The 12,962-nt window shown below is 55.7% G+C and overlaps 2 protein-coding genes across 2 annotated transcripts; one reads left to right on the top strand and one right to left on the bottom strand.

Moving 5' to 3' along the window:
• Positions 1-4,204: 4,204 nt before the first annotated feature.
• On the bottom strand, positions 4,205-5,583 carry J4E78_007168 (uncharacterized protein; the record flags this gene model as incomplete). Its single annotated transcript, XM_049367776.1, has 2 exons — positions 4,205-4,961; positions 5,132-5,583. The coding sequence occupies 2 exons, from the start codon at positions 5,581-5,583 to the stop codon at positions 4,205-4,207; spliced, it is 1,209 nt and encodes a 402-aa protein (XP_049220746.1).
• A 3,181-nt stretch (positions 5,584-8,764) lies between these two features.
• On the top strand, positions 8,765-11,436 carry J4E78_007167 (uncharacterized protein; the record flags this gene model as incomplete). Its single annotated transcript, XM_049367775.1, has 3 exons — positions 8,765-9,016; positions 9,607-9,817; positions 11,162-11,436. 3 exons carry the CDS (start codon positions 8,765-8,767, stop codon positions 11,434-11,436), a joined length of 738 nt encoding a protein of 245 aa, XP_049220745.1.
• Between the last annotated feature and the right edge of the window lie 1,526 nt (positions 11,437-12,962).

Below are 12,962 nucleotides of genomic sequence, written 5' to 3'. Positions count from 1 at the left end.
AACGGAAACCCAAGTTTTAAGGCACCCCATTATCCTGCCAATCTGGCATTCTGGACTCTACTCCAGATTTCTGCTGTGAAATGATGCGCTGATTCCTGGTCGTCTCATCATGTTTCCTCAGTGCTGCTCGTGACGAGGGATTAACCTAGTGCAAGTCGCAATTCTCTCACAGGAACGGTGTGGGACCGGCGAAAACGACGCCAAAGTACCAAACTCGTGCGGTCGCGGTCGGCTTTGAATGCCGGAGCGAATTGCGCGATGGAGGACTGCCCGAGGTCGATGACCAAGGTTTACTGTGACCTTAGTAAACCAGCAGACAGGTCGCGCGAAAGATTTCAAACATGAATCGTGTAGTCGCTCGCCTGTCGCGTGCTTTGTCAAAAAAGCAAAGAAAATATCGGTCTTGTTTAGTCTTGGTGCCTGGTCTCGGGTCCTTTAGCGGGCATGCGGTTCGTTCATTTTCCCCTTTGGGGGGATGGAGGGGCGGGCGAGCATGTCTGGGTGAACAGGGCGTGAACTATTCGATCGGCGCCACTAATCTCGCATTCGTCTGTCCTTTCCCTTTCCCTCGACTGGCTGACTCGACAATCGCACCGAAATTCTGCGGTGTCGTCCCACTGGGCGCTATGTCTCAGGTTTGCGATCGTCACGAAATCGCGATTTCGGGCGGTGAATATTTGATTGATGATTGACATTGCGGATGAGGAATGCGGTTGCGGGATACACCGTGGGAAAGCCGTTGGGCATCTGGTGTCGGATGCCGATGTGTGGGTTTCGGATGCTGAACCAAACTATAGATCTAACTACTGCATGTACAATACTGTAGTAGTGCAATACTTGCTTGTTGGGTTGGTATGGATTGGCGAGTGTTTGCACGTTTATTTACATTGGGCTGCTTCTTTGACGCAGGAGGCGAACGAGCGCTGGCTGGTGGCTTGCTGTATGAGCTGATGTGAGCCGATTTTCCTTTTTACTTTTGGTCAAAGCCCCATGCAGCTTTGCGCGAACAGACGTACGCCTGTCTCAGCAGCCCGAGGTCTGTTCAGCTGCCTCGTCGAGGGATGATGACATTGAGCGAAAGGTTCCGATCCCCAAAATAACGACATGACCACATCGCAATGTTCTTTGTGCGCATGGCGGGCGACGGAGAAGGCTCCGATCGGCCTAATCTCATCTGTTCGCGCGCTGCTCGCAAGCTCCAAGCCAAAGGCCGAAATTAGATGGCACGTGGGGAGGGATGATGCAAAGAACATTCTTGAGACGTTCGATTTTGGTCTTCCCGCCCGCACGGCTTAGCCTGCTTCAGGACCAGCCCCCATGTCGCATGACATGGAACGCGGAGCCAGTTCGCCGCCAAACGCGTGGGCAGCAAGAAGTAAGGGACAGCGCCCTCGACATTGCTTCCATGGAACAGCCCTGATGCAAGCGGCGGACGTGCCTGGCCCACACACATGTCACGGAACGGTTTTTTCTCTCGCTCCTGCGAGTGACCCATTCAATTGCCATGCTCGCCCTTGTCAGTTGTTTCGGCCTAAGGCAGCGATCCCGGACGATCAGAGAACCAGCATGCAGGATGGTTGCAATCCTGCGACAACGATATGTGAACCAACATGTCATAATTGTCGTACGATGTGGCAAAGCCGATGAGAAGGTTCGCGCGGGTAAGGCGACGCCAGGCACTCCTAGCCGCACACTCCTGGTGTGCACTGAACGCAGAAAGGGATGGGTGGTGGCAGGCCCTGGGGTGGATCTGTGTATGTGTCAAGTGAAAGGGTGTCGTCATGTGCACAGTCGTGTGCGAGTGGTGGCATGTCAGCACCCATGATTCGCGTTTGGCGAACAGGTGGGAGATTTGGCCCTCGACTACCCATGCCCTCCATGCCGCATCGGGAAGGCTTCTCGAAGGGCTGCGATCGCCGGTCAGTGCCCGCGAGAATAACGACACTGTTCATGCATAACCTCTTTTGCGCCGTGATTTGTTTATGCAACGCAACACGAGCAGCGCCGAGGAGCGGCTCGGCCGTTTGACAATAGTTCACCCATCCGTTCCCCGATCATGCGAACACCTATTGCGTCGCATGGCCGAGCCCCGGGGAAAAAAGTAACGTAAGGAGCGGTGCCCATGGTCGCCGTCTTGGTTCGTCTGCCCATTACCGTTCCGTTTGTGTCATGTTGCATGGTTCGAGTTTGTCGTCCCATGCGCCAGGTCACGCTGCTTTGGCTTTAGTTCGGCATTGCCCCGTGTTTTGGTCTTTTTATGCCGACTCGCCTGACGGCACGTAGATGAATGACACAATCTGCCTGAATGCGATGTCGTGGATATTGGCGCGAACGAACTGGCGGGTAGGTGGGTGGGCGTGACGGCGACGGCAAGGGGAATATGTCATGGGCATAGACTTTGGACTAGGCGTGGTCTTCTAGAAGCATCATGGAAGGTTTTTTTTCTGCAAAGGCACGCACTGGGCAGGTTGGGTGGTGAGAGGGCGTGCCTTGGGCGGGTTGAACTAGGCTGTTTCAAAGCGGTTCGTGAGGGCCGGGGCACGTGCGAGCACCATCTCAGCCTTGTGCTCCGAGTGGGACGGGAGCGGAGAGCGCGCGCGCACACATAACAAAGTTTGGTTTACGCCCAAGGCACCAATTCGAGGCCGATTAGCTTTGGCAACTAACTGCAGGCACAGGCGGCAACCATGGGAATGATGGAATTTGGCCAGGCTTATCGATTAGCAGCCACGCAGCCCTACGGCATCCTCAAACACGCCAGCCCGCCAATCACGTGCGCCGCCTGCTTTTTGCGGGGCGCGACACCCTCTTGCCTGCACAGCAGAACCGATGACACGACACCCAGCAGCCCAAGCCCTAAAATAGTTTGCATACACACTTACGCATTGCAGCGCCATGCAAGGACAGCGAACCGTTCTAAAGACAAGTTCATGCAAAGCAGCCCCCGTGTTGCCCAATCGCGTGGCCCAAAAGTGAGGCTACGAGGCTGTGCTAGTGGAGACAGACGTGATGATCGTGAACAACGCACCTTTTACCACACCCTCCTGGCGAACGTGTAGTAGACAGACCTGCGTGAGACAGCCACCACACTCCCCCACCCACCCAGGAGGCGAAAAATTTCCGACTGGAGCTAAGCTTTGCTGAACACACCCTGAAGCGGTGACAGCGCAGCGCTCCGCGCACGCTGAGTCGGCCACGTAGGTACCTGTTTGACCGACCTTTTGCTCAGGCATGAGCAAGTGTGGCACCCATGGCCGCTACGTCATCATACGATGATCCGGGGTAGACGAACGTTGTTTTCCCGGCGGTGGGAATTTCGTTTGCTGTTCACCGCCACGCCACACACCTCGTACGTGCAGGGTCATGCCGGACGGCCTGTTGCTATGTTGAGGCACACGGTAACTTTGGAGGGTCCGAAAGAAACGTAATTAGGGAGGGATGGAGGGATGGAGGGCGGGTTTTGCTTCTCGGAGATGAACGGAACCGTTTGGTTCATGTTGTATTATAATCTTGCTACTACTATGACAATGTGCTGGCCATGCTGGCTTGCAGGGTACAGGTGGCGAGCGCGAAAAAAAGTCTTTCCAACGTTGTCTTTGATACACTTCGAGGCCGTAAACTAGCTGGTTGAACACGTAGTTCGACACGTAACTTCCAAGAGGGGGGAAAACATCGGTGTAAAGGTATCCTCGCCACGCTATGCCGCTGGGTGTGCTTGTGTTGAGATGGATGATTGAATATAGAGAAATGCGAATGAACCACACCAAAACAGTGCTGTGACAAACAGGTTCATGGAAAAAACAACCATGATAATGGACAGAATGCGAGTCTAGAGGGAGAAACAAACGCTATGATGTTCAGCAAAATGCGGGAAAAACAGAATGCCAAAGAAGATTGATATCCATGCGAAAAAAGATGTTGACAACCAACCCACGCTAAATGCCACAGTCGTGCGGAACAATGCCCCTGCGTTGATCTTCATCCCAGGCTCTGCAGCGCGGTTCCCTAATTCTAAGCTTTCGTGGTATACCCCGTGTGACTCCTGAACCCTTCTCTCTTTGTTTGCGCCGAAACCCCTGGGTATACCCACGCTTCATTACGGTTCCTGCCCGAATGTTTGTGTATGCATGCATCCCGAAATATGTCTATATCCCATCTACTACAAGTAAAGAAATCGTTGAATAATGCGAGTGCGAAGACGTGTCTATGCGACTGCCGATGCGGGTCGCTCATAAGGTGTCGACGGTTGGGGTGGCGATGGTCGGTCGCTTTCCTCGCGCTTCATGCTCTTGATGCTGCCGGTGCCGCTGCGCTGCGACATGCGGTCGGGACTCCTCATGCCCTCACTCCGTGTGTGGTGCTCTGCTCGTGACGGGCCTGCGGCCTCTTCTTCCCTTCTCCTCTGGTGGTACGCCTCCATGTAGCTGGGGATGCTGCCCTCTTGCTTGATAATCGACTGCATGCCTGGCACAGGTGCTGTCCTGGCTCCGCTGATCAGGTCTTCTTCCGACTGGGGTTGAATCTGGGGAAGAGGTTGGCCTAGTTGAGGGGGCACGCTGGACCGGTTGCGAGGGTCTGCGCGCCTGCGACTGAATGAGCTGTTCCTCCTCCTTCGTCCGCCCGCGCTGGAACCGCTGTCGGTCCGCTGGTGGTAGCCGTGCATCGGACCTTGAGGCATTGGCGGAGGCACCTGATGCAGCTGCGGCGGCATCGGCGGCGGGTTTGGCATCAGTTGAGGGGCGTTGGCAGGCGTGAAGCCATGCGGGGCTGAGGCTGGTATAACGGGCACTTGCGATGGCGAGCTCATGCCTGTGCCGGTTGCAGATGGGTGGAGCTGAAACACCGGCGCATTCGCACGCGCGCTCATCTCCTGCTCACCCAGCTGCCAGTGCATCGATTCGGCGGACCGCCAGGGAATGCCCATCTCGGTAGCGACCTTCTGCCACATTTGGTCCTTGAATCTAAGAAGAGTCAGTATTGATTTTGGGTAGAGTGCGCGGAAATGCGTCGCATACGCGTGCGGCAGAGTGGGCTGGGGTAGATCTGAAACCAAAGAGGTGGGCTCAAAACGAAGGAACGGATGACCAAGATGGAGAAGTCTGGCCATCCGGATTTGTCGAGTGGTACATACCGAGCGTAGAGTCTTGCGAGCTTGTTTTTCTTCTCCTCGTCCCAAATGGCTCGCTTCTCGAGGTAGTTCTGGTATCGTAGTCGGCAGGAAATGGAGCTTCTTCCGGGTAGTCGTTTCGCAATGTCGTCCCACTTCATTCCCTGACCCCGCAGCTCGATGGTCAGGTTGTCCTCCTCTGGCGTCCATTTGGACTGTTTCTTGGCTGGACTTTCGTCGGGTAGCGGGGTTTGAGATGCCTGTCGCTTGAGTGTTGAAGGGGGAGAGCCATTAGTATTTTGCGGGTGACGGGGTGGGGAAGGTCCATGCGGGCCGGAGTAGAGTGGGCGAAAGTGTGGGAGTGGTGCGGGTTCAGCATGGCGGTGGAGTTCGGAGATGGCAGGTAGAACAGGTCCTCCTAGCATTGATCCGGGTCCTTGGGGTGCTGATGTCGGTGCCTGTTGGTATGCAGACATTGGCGCGTAGTGCGGGGGGCCTGGGTATGCGGGTGGTCCAGAGGCATACGCCGGCGACGCTCTTTGCGAAGGTGACTGTGTGTATGCTGAAGGTGCGGTTGTATATCCTCTGGTCGCGCCTGTCGAGTGGGACACATTTGATATGGTGCTCTTCTTGCTCGCAGGTGACTCTGAGCCCCGAGCGCGAGGCTCGAGGAGGAGGTTGATATCCAGGATGACGGTGAGGGACTAGCTTCTAGCCAGCCCATAAAATGGAGAGAGTTGTCAAGAGACCTGCGTCCTTGGAAAGCTCAAGTTGCCGAAAGATGTACAGTCGGTCAGTCAGTAGCGGTGTTGGGGTAGGCGGCTGTAGGGTGTGGAGTACAGCAGATAGATGGCTATCTATAAGTTGAATGTGTACCGATCAGGTCGGGCGTTGTCGTAAGGTAGCCTCGCAGATGATTGACAGGAAACCGTCGTTTGATCAGCCCAGGTGTGGCGTTGGGCAAAGGCAAGGCAGAAACTGAGGTTGTATCCGTGTCGTGTGGGTGTTGATGTGCAGGTGAAGTTGGTAAACAACAACAGGGAGGCGAAACGTGTTATGGGTAGCTGTGTATGAGGATGAACAGGAGAGGACAGTGGTAAGGTGATGAGGTTCGGATAGACTAAATGTGCCGACGATGACCCAAGTAGCCAGTTGCGAGGTACTTTGGATGATTCACGCTCTAAGTGGTCGATCGACTCGAGCTATTTGGGCTATGGGCCGGGGCTTTCGGAGCAGGGGGTGAAACAGGCCAACCACTCGGTCTGATGAATGACGGGCGTGCTTAGCCACTGACTTTTCAGGTCGAGAAGGTAGAGGAGTAGCGTAGGGGAGTGGTGGATACAGACTGGTAGGAGCAAAGGTAGGTAGGGTCTGAGGGAGTGAGCATGGATGTGTCAGTAGAGAGAGTTAGCGTGCGACTGTAATACTAATAGCAGGCATCCCTTGAAGCCCTGGGCTGGCGCCGCCTCATCGTCCGCCGCGGTAGGGATCCGGGGGCTTGGGATCAGGATGTACCCTTTGCGTTTCTGACTTGACACCCACTACCTCTGCGCTTAACGCTTTGGCGACTCGTGCTGGCGGCGCGCCACATTAACGACCCACAGACCACTTGCGTACCACAGCTGATCCGATCTAAGGAAGCATGTCTGCCGGAGATTTTAGCGAGACCAAAAAGAAAAGGACAGGCCAAATTGGCAGCGTTAGCTTGACACAAAAAGCACGACACCCGTTCTTGCGTGGTGAGTACTGCGATGACGTGTCCCCCACTTGGGAGGTCACGGAGGTCACGAAGGTGGTGGTAGCTATCAGCAACCTACTCGCAGTCTTTGACGTGGGAGACGACTCCGGTGCATTTGCATTACTGCGGTTTGATATTGGCTTCGCCGGCGTGGTGTACTGGGCGTCATTTGCTGCCCTCCTTTCCGTCAGGCCTCAATGCGCCCAAGACGGGGCTGCGGCGTTTGCAGGTAGCAGGGCCGCGTTCACGATCGTCGAGGAAGCGGCTGGAGCGTGTTTTCAGTGCTTGAGGCAACGAATCAAGGATTATGATGAGCGGTGAACAGTCTCAGGGATTCGCTGATGGTTCGGAAGAGCACAAGCGCGATGACATGGAAGATCTGCAGCATGCTCGCCCTGCTCCGGCTATCTGACGCCAGAAGCGTCGCTACCGAAGCCTTGCGAACGGCTGACTTCATTAAGGCGGTGCAGGTGGTGATGTGTTCACGCCAACGTCGACAACGTTCAAGACGGGCTCCACCTGTGCAATTCCTGCGTTCATGTGTCCGGTCAAGAACCCCACTGTGGGCGGCGATCTAGCAGCGTCGCAGCATGCGCAGGAGGAGCGGTGAACTGCGGTGAACTGCCGGCGGCCGTGGGCGTGACGTCTAGCGCGCGCCATGGCATCAACACGAATGGCACGATTAGCACGATGGACACGATGTTGGCCGGCTGGTGTTTGTGCGACGATGTTGTGCGCGCACGTGAGGGGCGGTGCTGCTGTGTTGTCTTCGTGTTCGCGAGCCACGTTGTGTGAAGCTACGAGGAGGCGCCGCCCTGCCATGTCATACGTAGCCGTGGCAGATTGCATCACGGGACCAGGGCGCGCGATGATGCGCATGAGGCGGTGAGGAGAGGCCGAACTGGATGGATGTTTTGAATGAGGTTGGATATAGCAGGCCCTTGGGCCAGTGGGAGCCGACATGCAGGTGCATTAGCCATGAACCATCCCCGTGCGCTGGCCAGCGCTAGGGCAAAGGGCCTTTCCTCGGCGGCGCCCACGGCCTGCTGAGTGATTGAAGGATCAAAAGACTCCCCACAGACCAGACGAGCACACAATCTGACCGCGCCGACGGCATGCGAACTGCACTTCCGCAGCCCTGGTCAGTCTGGTCGGTCTGGTCGAGTCTGCCTCTATCGCCTCTATCTGCCGCATCGGGGGGTGCTTTGTCTCTTGCAGCTGTCTTGCAGGTGCCACAGCCTCTACATGAATCTATAAGGCGCAGCACTCTATATTTACAGACGCGTGCATTGCATACATCGCATACAAGAGCGGTGAAGGGCCCAGTTGGAGTTAGTTGGAGGCATTGGAGGCATTGGAGGAAATGACTTGTCTCGTTGACGCTGGCTGCTATGATGGGGTGCTGGCAGGCGCCCGCAGACAGCCGTCGAGTACCGACATCTGCATCTGATCAAGTGCAATCACCACGTCTTGGCTGACGAGCGCATGGTTTTGCATTAGTTGGATGAGGCAGCTCGACCCGGAGCAGGCCTTCCCTCGACGAAGATCATCAGAAATAACCGCCCACGCGCGAACGATGCCAGCGCACGGCGTGGGTAGATACTGTCCCACGCATCTCACATCGTTCGAGGCGTGGGGTGCGTGGGTGGTGGGCGTTCGTCGCGGTTCGCCGTGTCCGCCGTGTCCTGAGACATTCACTGTGGTTGACAACCACGGCCTTGGCATCGCTTAGGATACTCGATACGGCCCTGCGCAACCCTCTCCAATGCTTTTCTTCGGCCCTACACCACTCGTAACCATCCCGCATACGGAGCGGGTCACCTGTCAACCGTACACCATCACCACCACCAACAGCGCAGAGTCCTTCTATATACATACATTACCCCTCTAGTGCACCTCGGCTCTGCCCCTCGCTCGCCATGTCACTCCAGAGCGCGGCAGACGTGCCGCTTCTCATTAGCTCTCCCAATTCGTCCTCAGAGCGCCGTATATCGCCGTCGTGGTCGCTTGCGCAGCTCAAGGCCCGCCTGGAGCCCATCACCGGTGTGCCCGCCAGCAGTCAACAGCTGTCGCTGCGCGTGGGCTCTCAGGATGCCGTTGCCCTCACGGCCGCCGACGAGGAACAGACGCGTCTTGCTGCCTTCCCGCTGCAGCCGTATGCGGAGATAACCGTAAGTGCTTCTTCTGCTTTCTCATTGCACGCGCGCCGCAGCCCTGTCCTGGCTGTGTCGACGCTGCCGTCCTCTCGCGAGCTGCCACATCTCTGCCACCCCGGCTCGCCTCTCTACTTCCTTGTATCTACTCTACACCCACGCCTAGCAGTTTCATGCGTCGCTCTGCTCGACTGCCCCATTCGTTGTCAGGTCCGACGTTGAGGCTGCGCGCTCCAGTCAGGTCATGCCTGCATATTTGCATGCCCCGCACTGCCCCTCTCTTCCCAATTGCTGCGCCTTGGCACGCGATCCGCGCGGAAGCCATCCTTCGTTTCATCTGAGTTACCAGATCGTCTGCAAGCGTTGGGCACGCCGGGACGCTGCTGGCACTCGGCATTCAATACCGACAACATAAACTTTCGCAATACCGGATAGCCTTTCGCTGTTGTCTTGCCATTTCTTTTTCGGCGCTTCGGCCCTACTCCAATGCCTTACATGGCCTCATGAATCACCCCTTGTACCGGCCACCTTGCTAGAGCAATCTCAACTGACATCCCCGAGCAAATGAATCCTCGCAAACATGCTCCCGAGCTGACAGCCACGTCTAGGTCGTCGACACTCGTCCGCCGGGTGCGAGGACGGACTTCACCGACCTGTCGTCCGTTGAGAAGTACGAAATGCCCGCTGCTGAGTATGAGCATCGGACCGACAGCGTACTTGCATGGAAGAAGGCGCAAAAGCTGGGTCGTTTTGACCCCGATGCTCCCAGCATCGAGCAGCAAAAGATCCGCGCCTCAGAACGGGAGGTAGAGGAACGAGGTAAGCCGTATATCTCCCGCATGTTTCACCCACACCGTTGAGCCGTACGTTTGCGCGGCAGAGCGAACGCCGGAACCCGGACATCAACCATCGCATTGCAGCCTTGTAGTCATCCATGTCGTTCCAACGTGCAAACCGGAGATGCTTCAAACTCTTCCCAAACCGGACTGCTGCATACCTCCAAGGTTGCCGCCTCATCATAACAGGATTCACTATGTCTCAGCCTGTCATTACCCTCCGACAAGGACATCTGAGCGACAGGCAAGGCAATCTCGCATATCGAGTATCCTCTGACCAAACCCGTCATACACGACTACCCTTTTCGGCCCCCTGCATCCAACCCTTGGCCCAGACCTCCACAGCCGAGCGTATAGCGCTGGAAGCACATCCGTTAGGCAAAATGCCATAGTAAACCGATTAACACTCGGAAATCGCTTCGAGTGTTGCCGTCCTCCAACGACTGTCGTCGCTCCGCTAGGTTACCCGTTTCTGGCAGGGACCGGGCAGCGGCAAAGGGTGCAAGTCGCCGAAACCCTAAACTCAATTCTCAAAATAAGCGATCGACGCCTTCCTTGCCACCCAGCCTCATTATTCTCCCCATTCTCCAGCTTCATTCGTCGACCAAGTCTCTCGGTAATACACTTCGACTACGACATGGTCCATTTCCTGAAATCTCCCTCTTCCTGCTCGCCCGAGCGAGATCGTCAGGGTGGTTTAGGGCACCAGATCCTCGGATGGTGCGGCCCGCATTTTTCCTTGCTTTCCAAAACACATCAGCACGTTACGCATCGTTTACTCCGCTGAATGCCATTATCCCCGAAGGATGTGTTGGAGATTTGTGTTGATGGATCCAACGCCGCACCACGTCTCGATATTCGCGCATCACTGCCTCGCTATAGCATTGCATTGGGCAGCGCCTGCATCTGTCTCGAACAATCAGGCCGCCTTCCCCGCTTGAGCCTCGCTGTCGCCACCACATCTCGAGTAAAATGTGATCGGTGTGCATGAGAGACCGATTAGGCGTGCAATGATCTTGGGTTTCCGCGCATGCGCGATGCTAGTTGCCAAACTGCCCGCCCGGCCGTCGGGACGTTGTTGTCCACTTACCTGTTCCGTTCCGCCTGGGCACATGTTTGCTTCTTTTGCTCGCTTTCGCGTATACCTCCTGTCTTCGCCCAAACCATGGACGGATACGAGGGTTCGATAGGTTGGGCTCCACTGAACAGCGAACGGAGCTGATCTCGTACGATTATCCTGGCTGCATTCATACTTACACTTTGGTCTCCTTTACCGCATGTATACTTGCGAAGCGAATCGATTCAACTAACGCAAAACCCTTATTAGGCCTTTCTGTAAACGGTCGTGTTCGCCTCCTACCCGAGTCAGATGCGCGTCGGGGAACCATCTCCTATATTGGCCTTGTCCCTGAGATACCGGGTATAGGCGTCTGGATCGGCGTCACCCTCGACGAACCGACAGGCAAGAACGATGGCAGCGTCAAGGGCAAGCGATACTTTGAGTGCGGCAGCAATTACGGCGTCTTTGTGCGACCTGAACGCTGCGAGGCCGGCGATTTCCCCGCCCTCGACATGGGGGATGAGGATCTGGAGGAGCTGTGATCGGAACTCCGAATAGGGGGATGACAGGACAGGTATATCGGAGAACCACGGTGATCGAGAGGGGGATCAGGGTAAGCTGCCACGTGGCAGCCTAGGTGGTGGAACGGAACTGACTTCAACCTACACGTGTAACTTCAAGCTGACTCCGCCTCCGAATACCATGACGAGACCGGCCTTGTACCGTAATTGTCTACCACAGTCACAGTAGCTGTTTGTTATCATCATCTCTTCCCCGAGAACACCAACTAGATAGTCAAAAGCTAGCAAAAATCAGATTATAGGCAATCCCCAGAACTAACAAGAGTCTGTCATACCCCGCAAGTATCGTACTTTCTCCACGTCCTTATCGTCGCGAGACTGTGTATGTAATGACTACAATAAGCTCGTTCTTTGTTAGTGTAAGAAACATAGCTAAGGCTAGTGTATACAAATCGTACACTCTTTTACACACTAAGTCGTATCACAGAGGCCACAGTCTACATAGCAGCGTTTCAATCACAAGTTTGAGTACGAAAAGGTATGCTGGAGTATACACTACACACCCCGGAATACCTATTCCACCGCCGTCTCACGCGGCGACGCCAACCCCAAAAGCAAACACAACCTCTCTCTACACCACTCAGCCTTCCACCCCCCCTCAAAGTCCGGCACAAGCATCTCATCCTCCCATCCACCCGCCTCGTTCGTCCGCTCAAGCATCTCCTCCAAAGCAATCTTCAACACCCCCTCCAACCTCCCCAGCATCTCCGCTGTCAGCCTCCCCGAGAGATCTGTGCCCGTATGAGCTCTGACAGCTTCAACAAGAGACGCCACCATAGTAGTTGTTGTGGGGAGGTGCCTGCTGAAACTGGCATGGTCCCAATTGGGAAGCGGCTTTTCATCCCGCTTCGCTTGCTCGACCGCTTGTGTGACTGCGGTGCGGTATGTAGATGATAGGTTCCAGATTTTATGCCAGATTGTTTGGTGGAGTTGGTGTGTCTCCAAGGGGGTGGTTTGGAGGGGGAGGAGGGTGTTGCGGTAGAGGTAGGTTAGTGGGATGTCTTCTAATCCATCTCCATTTTCGAATTCATCTTCCTCTTCAAATGGAAAATCATCTTCCTCTTCCTCATCCTCATCCTCTCCTTCCTCCCCATCCCACACCCCTCCCCCCGCAAAAAAATACTCAACATCCCCATCATCCTCCTCCTCTTCCTCACCAAACCCCCCAAACTCAACACCCCCCTCATACTCCACCCCTCCCTCCCCGTCATCCAAAACAAAAAGCTCTTGTCTGCACAAGGGACAGGTATTTGTCCCTTTAGCGCTCAACCACGCAACGATGCAGGGTTCGCAGAAGATGTGGTTGCAGCTTGTGGTGTTGGAGAAGGAGACTGCGGGGTGGCCGGTGGTGGTGTTGTAGTCTTCTTTGCAGATTGCGCAGGAGGTGTCGTCGTCAGAGGGGGAGGGAGAGGGAGAGGGGGTGGTGGGGGTGATGTTGTGGGCGAGGAAGTGCGAGCGTGTTGGGAGGCTCATTGTGATGGATATGA

This window comes from Alternaria triticimaculans (genome assembly GCF_023758025.1).
Source record: "Alternaria triticimaculans strain BMP 0046 chromosome Unknown scaffold_10, whole genome shotgun sequence".
Lineage (NCBI taxonomy): Eukaryota > Fungi > Ascomycota > Dothideomycetes > Pleosporales > Pleosporaceae > Alternaria > Alternaria triticimaculans.
The sequence above is the reverse complement of the archived record's forward strand: the minus strand, read 5'-3'. Positions and strand labels throughout refer to the sequence as shown.